Consider the following 13761-nt stretch of genomic DNA (forward strand, 5'->3'; position numbering starts at 1 on the left):
AGAGTTCCCAGTTGTCCGACTGAAGTCGGAAGTCAGAAATTAAAGGTGTCCAGGGGATACCAAAGATGCGCTGCTGCGCGTGATGGTTACCGGTGATGAAGCGCAGGTGCGCGTAATGATGGCGACAGGTGTGCAGGATGAAGGCAGTCTGGAGCCTCGAGCAGAGAGGGAGAGCGGGAGCAGGCATGACAGTATGTGTTTATACAGTATTTGTGTATGTATTTTTTATATACACTATGTGTCATCGTATAAAAACAAAATGTTTGCTAAGTAGTAGATACATTATTGTTATTTATTCAAACTGTATACAATACTCAGATAATAACAATGTAATTTGAATATGAACAAAGTAAATAGTCAATTGTATTTGATCTGACTCCATAAGACAATAAGGAAATGTACAATGATTATGAGTTATAGCTGACTAACATCAAGAATGGTCTGAGACAGTGAAATCAAATGGAAGTAATAACATTGTCAAATGAATGAACTCAATTTTATGTATAAGGCAAAATTATAAAGTTACAAGGTAATACTATCAAAGTATTGTTGTCATGGTAATCAATCAAAGCTGCACTATGCAGCAGAAAAAGAAAAAAAACTTAAGAACGGGGAGCATAGAAATACCGCATGTAGAACAGATCGCTTCTTAGACTGGCTTTCAATGAGAATGACAGATCTATAACTCACATTTCTATGTGGATATGGTCAAGTCACCCAAAGTCGCCAACCCGCTCCCTCTCTCCAACACTCGACGTCGCCGGTCTACTAACCATCAGCCCTGGCAACCATCATTACCCACACCCGCTCCCCATCATTACCCACACCCGCTCCCCATCATTACCCACACCAGCTCCCCATCATTACCCACACCTGCTCCCCATCATTACCCACACCTGCTCCCCATCATTACCCACACCTGCTCCCCAGCATTACCCACACCTTCTCCCCATCATTACCCACACCTTCTCCCCATCATTACCCACACCAGCTCACCATCATTACCCACACCTGCTCCCCATCCTTACCCACACCTGCTCCCCATCATTACCCACACCCGCTCCCATCATTACCCACACCTGCTCTCCATCATTACCCACACCTGCTCCTAATCATTACCCACACCTTCTCCCCATCATTACCCACACCTGCTCCCCATCATTACCCACACCTGCTCCCCACCATTACCCACACCTGCTCCCCATCATTACCCACACCCGCTCCCATCATTACCCACACCCGCTCCCATCATTACCCACACCCGCTCCCCATCATTACCCACACCAGCTCCCCATCATCTCCCACACCTGCTCCCCATCATTACCCACACCCGCCCCCCATCATTACCCACACCTGCTCCCCATCATTACCCACAACTTCTCCCCATCATTACCCACACCTGCACCCCATCATTACCCAAACCCGCTCCCATCATTACCCACACCCGCTCCCCATCATTACCCACACCTTCTCCCCATCATTACCCACACCCCATCATTACCCACACCCGCTCCCCATCATTACCCACACCCGCTCCCCATCATTACCCACACCCGCTCCCCATCATTACCCACACCCGCTCCCCATCATTACCCACACCTGCTCCCCATCACCTGGACTTCTTCATCATCTTTACTACCTTCCCTTCATGCCTCCCTCAGTAGCTTCAGTCATCAGGCAGTATAGGTTTGTTTTCATGTTCAGTACTCATCCCCTGTTTTGTTCATTTAACTAGCGTCATCGTTATTAAAACTGTCCTTCTGCACCTGCTTCCTGACTCCCTGCATATACCTGACAATTATAAATCAATAGAAGGCAGAAAGTGGACAGACAGCCACAGCGGGAGGGGGTTGGAAAAGAATCACATTTATTCAGCCAATCAGTGGGTTCAGGAAGTGGTCTTACAGCCAATGAATGAGCTGGAGGAGCAGCACCGCCACCATGGCACTTCCAGCAGCCTGGCCGGAACATGCTGAGGAGGGAAACAGATGTTTAGGCTGTGATTACACAGGCAGCACAATTCTGATTTTTTGACAATTATTTGGCATGTTTGATACTGTGCATTCGGAAAATATTCAGACCCCTTCACGTTTCCACATGTTGTTATGTTACAGGCTTATTCTAAAATTGATTGCATTTTTTAGAATCCTCATCAATCCACACACAATTCCCCATAATGACGAAGCAAAAACTGGCTTTTAGAAATGCTTGCTAATTTATTTTTAAAAAGCATTAAGACCCTTTGCTAAGAGACTCAGTGAGCTCAGGTGCATCCTGTTTCCATTGATCATCCTTCAGATGTTTCTACAACTTGATTGGAGTCCACCTGTGGTAAATTCAATTAATTGGACATGATTTGGAAAGGCACACACCTGTCTACACAGTTGATAGTGCATGTCAGAGCAAAAACCAAGCCATGAGGTCAAACGAATTGTCTGTAGAGCACCGAGACAGGATTGTGTCGAGGCACATATCTGGGGAAGGGTACCAACAAATATCTGCAGCATTGAAGGTCCCCAAGAACACAGTGGCCTCCATCATTCTTAAATGGAAGAAGTTTGGGACCACCAAGACTCTTCCTAGAGCTGTCCTCCTGGCCCAACTGAGCAATCGGGGAAGAAGGGCCTTGGTCAGAAGGTCAACCATCTCTGCAGCACTCCACCAATCAGGCCTTTATAGTAGTGCCAGATGGAAGCCACTCCTCAGTAAAAGTCACATGACATCCCGCTTGGAGTTTGCCAAACGGCACCTAAAGGAATCTCAGACCATGAGAAACAAGATTCTCTGATCTGAAGAAACCAAGATTGAACTCTTTGGCCTGAATGCCAAGCGTCACGTCTGGAGGAAACCTGGCACCATCCCTAAGTACGCATGGTGGTGGCAGGAATCTTTTTCAGCAGCAGGAACTGGGAGTCTAATCAGAATCGAGGTGAAGATGAACGGAGCAAAGTACAGAGAGATTCTTGATGAAAACTTGCTCCAGAGCGCTCAGGACCTCAGACTGGGGCGAAGGTTCACCTTCCAACAGGACAACAACCCTAAGCACACAGCCAAGACAACGCAGGAGTGGCTTTGGAAAAAGTTTCTGAATATCCTTGAGTGACCCAGCCAGAGCCCGGACTTGAACCAGATTAAATATCTCTGGAGAGATCTGAAAATAGCTGTGCAGCGACGCTCCCCATCCGACCTGACAGAACTTGAGAGGATCTGCAGAAAAGAATGGGAGAAACTCCCCAAATACACGTGAGCCAAGTTATACCGTCATACCAAAGAAGACTCAAGGCTGTAATCGCTGCCAACGGCTCTTTAACAAAGTACTGAGTAAAGGGTCTGAATACTTATGTAAATGTGATATCAGTTTTTATTAGAAATGTTTTTGCAAAAAAATCCCCAAACCTGTTTTGTTTTGTCATTACGGGGTATTGTGTTGAGATTGAGGGGGGAAAAATGATTTAATCAATTTTAGAATAAGTCTGTAACGTAACAAAATGTTGAAAAAGTGAAGGGGTCTGAATAGTTTCTGAATACACTGTATATTATTTAGTATACGTAAAGACAACATTAAATTGATCAGCTCAGTTCAGCCTAAATCCAACACACCTGGTCTTCCAGGTCGGTTTAGATCAAAAACATGAAGTGCCTGTGGCTCTCCAGAACCAGGGTTGCCAATTACACTTTATTTGGATAATCCTATTCAGTTGGTCATAATATCAACAAACTATCCATTGATAAGAAAAAGCTTACTAAATGTACGGTTAGGGTTAGGTTTAGAATAAGGGTTAGGTTAGGGTTATGTCTAGGGTTAAGAGAAGGGTTAAGTGAGGGTTAAGGTGAGGGTTAAGGTGAGGGTTAAGGTGAGGGTTAAGGTGAGGGTAAAGTTGAGGGTTAAGGTGAGGGTAAAGTTTAGGGTTAAGGTGAGGGTAAAGGTGAGGGTAAAGTTGAGGGTTATGTCTAGGGTTAAGTGAGGGTTAAGGTGAGGGTTAAGGTGAGGGTTAAGGTGAGGGTTAAGGTGAGGGTTAAAGTGAGGGTTAAGATAATGGTTAAAGTGAGGGTTAAGGTGAGGGTAAAGTTTAGGGTTAAGATAAGGGTTAAAGTGAGGGTTAAGGTGAGGGTAAAGTTGAGGGTTAAGGTGAAGGTAAAGTTTAGGGTTAAGATAAGGGTTAAAGTGAGGGTTAAGGTGAGGGTTAAGGTGAGGGTTAATGTGAGGGTTAATGTGAGGGTTAGTAGATAGTTGAAATGGTACTGATAGTCTGTAGAGCATCTACAGATGGTGTTACTGGGTTGCCTGCCCCTGCCCTATATATTGCACTACATTTGACCATATAGGGAATAGGGTGCCATTAGTGATGTATATTAGGGTAAAGCAGTGCACTACATAGGGAATAGGGTGCCATTAGGGATGTATCTTAGGGTAAAGTAGTGCACTATATAGGGAATAGGGTGCCATTAGTGATGTATGTTAGGGTAAAGTAGTGCACTATGTAGGGAATAGGGTGCCATTAGTGATGTATATTAGGGGAAAGTAGTGCACTATGTAGGGAATAGGGAGCCATTAGTGATGTATCTTAGGGTAAAGTAGTGCACTATGTAGGGAATAGGGTACCATTTGGGATGCACCCTTCCAGGAGTTTATAATGTATCTGGTAATGTTGCATTCAAGTAGTGTTCAGTCATATTCTCAGATGTCTCTCCGTCCATCTGCCCTCTCTCCCCCTCCGTCCAATCGTTCTGTTTTCCTCCCCCCAATATTCCACACCACCCCACTCTGCCCTCTCACCCCCAGTCTTTTCTCACACACACACACACACACACACACACACACACACACACACACACACACGTGTGCACAGAGAGAGCGGCAGAGAGAGAGACAGAGAGACCGAGAGAGCAGAGAGAGACCGAGAGAGCAGAGAGAGATTGAGAGAGCAGAGCAGAGACAGAGAGCGAGAGACAGAGAGCAGAGACAAAGAGAGCAGAGGCAGAGACAGACAGAGAGACAGAGAGAAGCAGAGACAAAGGGAGCAGAGAGAGCAGAAAGACCGAGAGAGCAGAAAGACAGAGAGAGCAGAGAGAGTAAAGGAGAACAGTGCAGACAGACATCACCAGTCGAGTAACAGAGAAACAGATGGACTCACAGTGCACGGTGAGGTTGAAGGGCTCTGAGTCCACTTCAGGAGGAGGTTGGGGTCCCAGTTCTCCCAGTCCTAACAGGGCTGAACACCAGAGCTGGGCCCCGTCATCACCTCTACTGGGGGACCACAGCAGGGTATATTCCCCACTAATAGGTTCCTTGGTGGTCTGCCTTGGTACATCTGGTGCGTATAACAATGTCTTTGTCTTTCTACCGATGGTAGAGGCTTTGTAGAAGTACACATTGAGACTGTTACCTGGAGCGACCTTCTGGATGAGACACTTAAACTCGTACTCTTTCCCCTCAACCATCGGACCTGAGGGGCCTGTCATGGACACACTGTCTGGAAGCTCTGTGGAGAAATGGAAACACACATACACACAAAGTGATTTAACAGTGCTATAGCTGAAGGAGACACGGTCTGGAAGCTCTGTGGAGGAATGGAAACACAGTGATTTAACAGTGCAGAGCCATACTAAGAATACATTCAGAAACACCAGAGAAGATAAGAGAGAGAGAGAGACGTCACTCACTATAAACTGTGATGTCCAGCTGTTTCAGACACTGGCCTTCTTCTGTGAAGCACTTAGGGTTGTTAGTCCAGTCAGTCACACTGTCAAATCAAATCACATTTTATTTAAAGCAGCAATCCTTAGTTTAAACAATAACCAACTTCATTTGAAGTGCATTTAAAATAGCAAATAAAGGCAATAACACAGTTGAAGTTCAAACATCAACAAAGTAGCCAGCCGCCACTGTTTGCCACTTTAAAGGCTAAAAAGGTGGGTTTTAAAAGTCTCAGCTGTGTCTGCCCCTCTTACCTGTCCACCCTCCAGTTTAGGAACTTCACCTCCTTGTCTGTTAGACTCGTCCCTCCCTGGGTGGTTTCCCAGCCCATCTGTACAGGGGTATCTGAGCTGCAGTTAGAGGAGGCTGGGTCTCCATACTTCACCACCAGCCTGGCAGGACTGATCACCAGGCACTCAGCATCTGGAAGACAAAAGGTCAAGTTAAAACTTTATTGTTCTGTTATTGTTGATTTTATTGTTCAAACCAAACAGGACGATATTATTGTCTAATGTTTGTCTATCTGCATGTTAATCAACTACATGTTACACTCCATAACCCAGAAATAGCCACACACACAAGGAGGAAGAACACACACACACACACACACACACACACACACACACACACACACACACACACACACACACACACACACACACACACACACACAGAGAGAGAGAGATAACCTGTTGAAGCAACCCCTCCCTAGTAGTCACCAATCATACCATGTCAAATGAGTGACTAGTTTAACTCAAGGAAGGAAGGAAGGAAGGAAGGAAGGAAGGAAGGAAGGAAGGAAGGAAGGAAGGAAGGAAGGAAGGACGGACGGGCGGACGGAAGGACAAGGGAGGGAGATACATTCCTAAAGAATTTGAAAGGAGTGAGGGAGAGAGGGAGGGAGTGAGGAAGGGAGGGAGAGAGGGGTGCGTAGAGGCCAGATCAACTCAGCACCTTTTGACTCCAAATGATATTCTATTTCACTCTGTCCTCTTAAGTACCACGTAACACACAGGCGTTCCAATTTTTTCATTTAAAATAGTAAATACATAAAGTACTAAAATATTAAATCGAAACAGAAAAAATATATATCTAGGCACATTTATGACAACGTTGTACTAGACCAGAAGTCAAACTTACCGGTGAAGTCACAATACAGGGACAATAATGACACAAGTATTACAATCTCCATTCCCCGTAATAATCCCTGAGCGTCCTTCAGTGAAGGATACTGTATTCTGTTAGGCGAGCGGCAGACGCTGTTGCTTCTCCGGTGACCGTTGAAAGTGAAAGTATTATTTCCTGGGAAACCCTTAACGGCCTTTCCTCCTCCTCTTATCTCTCTCACACACACTCTCTATCTCTCTCTCACACACACAGTGTTCTATCACTCCCTCTTCTCCTTCTGTAGGGGCAGTGAGAGGGTGATGAGGGAAAAGATGGAGGGAGGGGTCGGGGAGGACTTCTGGTTCCAAATAAGGACATGACAGTAGGCAATATTAGTGGTTGTAGAATCAGTACTTATGAAAATTGAAATGTGCACGAAAATGAGCTATCTAGCCAGTGTCTGCTTGCTGCATACTGGCTGAACTGGTCTTAAATCAATCCAGATATCAAACGAAAGGGATACTAACAACGCCAGTTGTAGCTAGTGTAGTGAAATTCTAGCTAATAGCACAAATTCGTTTTGATGATAAGGCAGTTTCTGTTCTGTCCTGATAAGCGCGCTGAGTTCTGCAACACAGCGCACTGTTTCTAGCTGCGACGTCATCACGTTGGCAAAATGTTACAACGTCACCGGCTGTCAGAATCAGATACATGCTGATCGCTTACAACAGTCTCAGAACTGTGGCGCCGTTTCAGCTTCATCAACCAGCTACCGCAATGGCCATTCTAACAAGGTACCACAAGGCTGCTAGTTGGAGAAGGTTTGCTCAGCTGATCAAGCGAGGTTTGCCATAGTAGCCGTGTTTCTAGTGGTCAGCCTGAGTAGCCAGTGCCCTTTGGGGGAACGGGAGTAAGTGGATACCTACTCAGTTGCACAACTGAATGCATTCAACCGAAATGTGTTTTTCCTCTGAATCAGAGGCTGCCTTAATAATCCATTTCGTTTCATCGGCGCCCGGGGAGCAGGTGCTGTTGGGGGACAAAATGCCTTGCTCAAGGGTAGAACAGTAGATATTTTTCACCTTGCCGGCTCAGGAATTCGAACCAACCACCTTTCCGTTACTGGCCCAACGCTCTTAACAGCTAAGCTACCAGCTAGTCATGTCATTGCTGAGATGCGGTGCGTTTTCTGTGCCCAGGAAATACCACATCTTATTAAGTATAAAATGTGGATTTCAAAAGGCTTTAAATATAAGGGCAGGTGTCCATTACCTTAAACGCAAAAATATGGATCTTGAAAGGGAAATGTTATGCATTAAAAAACTATATGTTTTTGTGGATGTAGGAGTTTTGTATCACTGGTTGTTATTCATCAACTTCCACGAGAAATATAAGCCTTAAAATAATAACATATTTAAAGTCTCTCTTAATCGTTTTATATTTCTAGTTCATTTTTCTCTCATCAATAACGTTTTATTTTCATGATTATTGTATTTATTATATATTTTAAGATTTCCGTGTCCCTGATATTACTTTCTACGCTGTTAGTTTGTTGTAATTCTCTATTTAAGAAAACAACCCACTTCCTACAATGACACCACATTCAGGAAGTGTCATCATTTCTGTGGTGGGAAAACAACGGTGCAACGCTACATATAAACACCCAGTTTGATCTATTTCCCATGTTGTTACTCACAAACTTCCACCCTGTTATGCAAAATTATCCAAATGTTTTAATGTTAAAATATGTTTGATAGAGAAGTTATAATCCTGTTCAACTGTCTAATTTTGGCTCCAAATGTCCACCCTGTTAGGATTATGCACTTAACAGGTTGGACAATGCACCTAAAAAAAAAACAATCTTGACCAATATGTTTTTTATAACTCTGGACATGCGGTACATCTAATCGGATTGCATTGAACGGCAGCCCTGATTCGCACGGACACGAGTACCTATTCTCTCTGTGAAGCAGGACGTGAAATCTGAAACCACTTGTAGCTGTGTTGTCCCTCCTACCATTTCATTCGCTCTTCCGACTGTCCATCAAGTCCTGGCTGAACCCTATGTCACAGCTACTGACAAAGCACATGCTATTGACAAAAGCACATTTTCGATTCCGCTAGCATGCGCCGGGTTCAAAACAACTGGGACAATACGAGTGATCTTCGGAATTGAAAGACGCCAGAGTTCCCGAGTTAGAATTCCGAGTTGGATGACCGTTCAAATGGATTTTTCCCAGTCTGAGCTCGTTTTTTTTCTTCCGAGATCCCAGTTGTTTTGAATGCAGAAGTTGGAGATTTCCGAGTTCCCAGTTGCGAGCCCCCAGGTGTTTTCAACGCGGAATGAGCACCGACTTGTGAAACACAGTTTCAGCTTGATCACCAAATTAATTGGGAAATAAAGAAAATCGTCAACAGCTAGCTACCGATCAATTTTAGTTTCACTGTCTGATCATTAAAAAACGAGTCCACTAAATGTTATTTTGACCTTACCACAAAAGGTCTGGTATGTGTTTCTTGATATGAGCACGTTAACTCAAATGTATCACAGAACTGGTCATTTTTTCTTTATTTAACCAGGCAAGATAAATCAGTTAAAGGGGATGTTTGGCATTATATATGTTAATATAAATAAATCAGGGGAATTCACAGTTAAAGGGGATGTTTGGCATTATATATGTTAATATAAATAAATCAGAGGGATTCACAGTTAAAGGGGATGTTTGGCATTATATATGTTAATAGAAATAAATCAGGGGGATTCACAGTTAAAGGGGGTGTTTGGCATTATATATGTTAATATAAATAAATCAGAGGGTTTCACAGTTAAAGGGGATGTTTGGCATTATATGTTAATAGTAATAAACCATACATTTCGGAGAACACATTTGTTATGAAATAATAGTTTTATTAGTGTTGCAATGTTATTGTATATAAAGCATTATAAACTGTGTGGTTCGAGCCCCGAATGCTGACTGGCTGACAGCTGTGGTTTAACAGACAGTATACCACGGGTATGACAAAACATTTATTTTTACTGCACTAATTATGTTGGTAACCAGTTTATAATAGCAACAAGGCCCTTGGTGGTTTGTGATATATGGCCAATATACCACGGCTACTGGCTGTGTTCTATTTTCCTCTTTTATTTATTTAAATGTTTTATTTACTTTTTACTACTACTGTAAGTCTATATACCTGTTGTATTCGGCGCATGTGACAAATAACTTTTGATTTATCCAGGCACTCCGTGTTGGGTCATGCTTAAACAGCCCTTAGCCGTGGTATATTGGCCATATACCACACACCCTCGGGCCTTATTGCTTAATCATAAAATGTGTGGTTTGCATCACTTAACACCTGAAGTTAAAAAATAAGCAACATGAATTTTGAGTGGCTATACTTCTCCAAAAATGTATATTTTTCTTAGAAAATGTACCCAGGCATCTCTGGACATCTAATGAGCATTTTGCACACATTGAACTCACCTTTTTGACCACGTCCGAGACTGTTTCGGAGGAGCAGAACTGCCTTGTTGACAACCTGCAAAGGCGTGGCGATTTATACTGACGATTTCTGGTCTGGTAATTACAAAGATCGGCCACTAGATGGTGACAAAACTGTTTATTTCTAGGATCTCGTCTATGATAATGGTGTTTTTTTTTCATGTTTTGATCGGCTACAGGCACGTTACCATGTGTTTAAAGATACTAACATCAGACGTTAAAAGGGTTTTAATTACTTGCATTTGATTTCACTATCTCAGACCATTCTTGATCTTAGTCAGCTAACACTTATAATACTTAATTGTACGTTTCCTTATTATCTTATGGAGTCAGAAACAATGAACTAGACTTTGTCGATGTGTAAATGACAGTATGGGTCCAGGTGAGTTTTCTTCCCCGAACCACATTCAGGAACACATTCCCTGGTAAACACAGTTGAATTTTTATTCTCTTAATTTGATCTGATTTTAATAAATAACTAATGTATCCTACTAAGGGGTTTTGTACTTCTGCCTTCTATTTAGGGCAGCAGGTAGCCTAGTGGTTAAAGCATTGGACCAGCAATTGAAATGTTCCTAGTTCGAATACTTGAGTCGAAAAGTCGATGTGTCCTTGAGCAAAGCACTTAGGCCTAATTGCTCCAGGGTTGCCTGTTGATACTGGCAGACCCTGGCCATGACCTCACTCTCAGGGGGTGTCTCAGGGGTTGTCTCAGAGGGTGTCTCAGGGGTTGTCTCAGGGGTTGTCTCAGGGGTTGTCTCAGAGGGTGTCTCAGAGGGTGTCTCAGGGAGAGTTGGGATATGACATTTTCAACATGACCAATAAGCTTTCATCGATGTAAAAACGTTTTTTTTTTATGTAGTGTACCCTATTGTCCTGTAGGTGGTGCTATTGTGTCACATTCCCAATGCAGTTAGTGGAGTTCAGTGTGTTTTTAGCTCATAGTGCTCTGGTGGAAGGTAGTGCTCTATAGAGAGAAAATGAGCCAGTCAAGAGGATTTGGACACAGCCAAGGGTGGTCAGTACCGAAACCAAGGGTGGTCAGTACCGAAGCCAAGGGTACTCAGTACAAAAGCCAAGGGTGCTCAGTACAAAAGCCAAGGGTGCTCAGTACAAAAGCCAAGGGTGGTCAGTACAAAAGCCAAGGGTGGTCAGTACCAAAGCCATGGGTGCTCAGTACCAAAGCCAAGGGTGCTCAGTACAAAAGCCAAGGATGCTCAGTACAAAAGCCAAGGGTGGTCAGTACAAAAGCCAAGGGTGGTCAGTACCAAAGCCATGGGTGGTCAGTACCAAAGCCAAGGGTGCTCAGTACAAAAGCCAAGGATGGTCAGTACAAAAGCCAAGGGTGGTCAGTACCAAAGCCATGGGTGCTCAGTACAAAAGCCAAGGGTGGTCAGTACAAAAGCCAAGGGTGGTCAGTACAAAAGCCAAGGGTGGTCAGTACCAAAGCCATGGGTGGTCAGTACCAAAGCCAAGGGTGCTCAGTACCAAAGCCAAGGGTGGTCAGTACCAAAGCCATGGGTGGTCAGTACCAAAGCCAAGGGTGCTCAGTACCAAAGCCAAGGGTGGTCAGTTAATATGACATACCACTTAAACAGTTAGTTGGCCTACTTTGTTTCAATAGTTACATGATAAAACACTGACAGGTTTTATATGCTTGACACAGAGAAGTGACAAACAGAGACGTGACAAACAGAGACGGGACAAACAGAGACGGGACAAACAGAGACGTGACAAACAGAGACGGGACAAACAGAGACGGGACAAACAGAGACGTGACAAACAGAGACGGGACAAACAGAGACGTGACAAACAGAGACGTGACAAACAGAGACGGGACAAACAGAGACGGGACAAACAGAGACGTGACAAACAGAGACGTGACAAACAGAGACGGGACAAACAGAGACGTGACAAACAGAGACGGGACAAACAGAGACGGGACAAACAGAGACGTGACAAACAGAGACGGGACAAACAGAGACGGGACAAACAGAGACGGGACAAACAGAGACGTGACAAACAGAGACGGGACAAACAGAGACGGGACAAACAGAGACGGGACAAACAGAGACGGGACAAACAGAGACGGGACAAACAGAGACGGGACAAACAGAGACGTGACAAACAGAGACGGGACAAACAGAGACGGGACAAACAGAGACGGGACAAACAGAGACGGGACAAACAGAGACGTGACAAACAGAGACGGGACAAACAGAGACGGGACAAACAGAGACGGGACAAACAGAGACGGGACAAACAGAGACGGGACAAACAGAGACGTGACAAACAGAGACGTGACAAACAGAGACGGGACAAACAGAGACGGGACAAACAGAGACGGGACAAACAGAGACGGGACAAACAGAAAGACATGACATACAGCAGAGATACAGTACTGCTAATAGCAGAAAGACATGACATACAGCAGAGATACAGTACTACTAATAGCAGAAAGACATGACATACAGCTGAGATACAGTACTGCTAATAGCAGAAAGACATGACATACAGCAGAGATACAGTACTACTAATAGCAGAAAGACATGACATACAGCAGAGATACAGTACTACTAATAGCAGAAAGACATGACATACAGCAGAGATACAGTACTGCTAATAGCAGAAAGACATGACATACAGCAGAGATACAGTACTACTAATAGCAGAAAGACATGACATACAGCAGAGATACAGTACTGCTAATAGCAGAAAGACATGACATACAGCAGAGATACAGTACTGCTAATAGCAGAAAGACATGACATACAGCTGAGATACAGTACTGCTAATAGCAGAAAGACATGACATACAGCAGAGATACAGTACTGCTAATAGCAGAAAGACATGACATACAGCAGAGATACAGTACTACTAATAGCAGAAAGACATACAGTAGAGATACAGTACTGCTAATAGCAGAAAGACATACAGCAGAGATACAGTACTGCTAATAGCAGAAAGACATGACATACAGCTGAGCTACAGTACTGCTAATAGCATAAAGACATGACATACAGCAGAGATACAGTACTACTAATAGCAGAAAGACATGACATACAGCAGAGATACAGTACTGCTAATAGCATAAAGACATGACATACAGCAGAGACACAGTACTGCTAATAGCAGAAAGACATGACATTCAGCAGAGATACAGTACTACTAATAGCAGAAAGACATGACATACAGCAGAGACACAGTACTGCTAATAGCAGAAAGACATGACATACAGCAGAGACACAGTACTGCTAATAGCAGAAAGACATACAGCAGAGACACAGTACTGCTAATAGCAGAAAGACATGACATACAGCAGAGACACAGTACTACTAATAGCAGAAAGACATGACATACAGCAGAGATACAGTACTGCTAATAGCAGAAAGACAAGACATACAGCAGAGACACAGTACTGCTAATAGCAGAAAGACATACAGCAGAGAT

At 43.8% G+C, this 13761-nt stretch overlaps 1 protein-coding gene across 2 annotated transcripts in view; it reads right to left on the reverse strand.

Annotated features, from left to right (window-relative positions):
- LOC129840017 (cell adhesion molecule 3-like) overlaps window positions 1-13761 on the reverse strand; it is a 66780-nt gene that overhangs the window by 34810 nt on the left and 18209 nt on the right. The window contains exons 1-2 of one of the 2 annotated variants that reach the window (XM_055907812.1): window positions 6839-7074; window positions 5953-6121 (exon numbers count right to left, since the gene is read on the reverse strand). In XM_055907812.1, the coding sequence (XP_055763787.1) occupies window positions 5953-6121; window positions 6839-6890 (221 nt within the window). In that variant the 5' untranslated portion in view covers window positions 6891-7074. Of the gene's footprint in view, window positions 1-5952; window positions 6122-6838; window positions 7075-13761 lie in introns of those variants that run through there. The other variant, XM_055907811.1, reaches the window with a different exon arrangement.

This window comes from Salvelinus fontinalis, chromosome 40, assembly GCF_029448725.1.
Source record: "Salvelinus fontinalis isolate EN_2023a chromosome 40, ASM2944872v1, whole genome shotgun sequence".
NCBI classification, from domain to species: Eukaryota; Metazoa; Chordata; class Actinopteri; order Salmoniformes; family Salmonidae; genus Salvelinus; species Salvelinus fontinalis.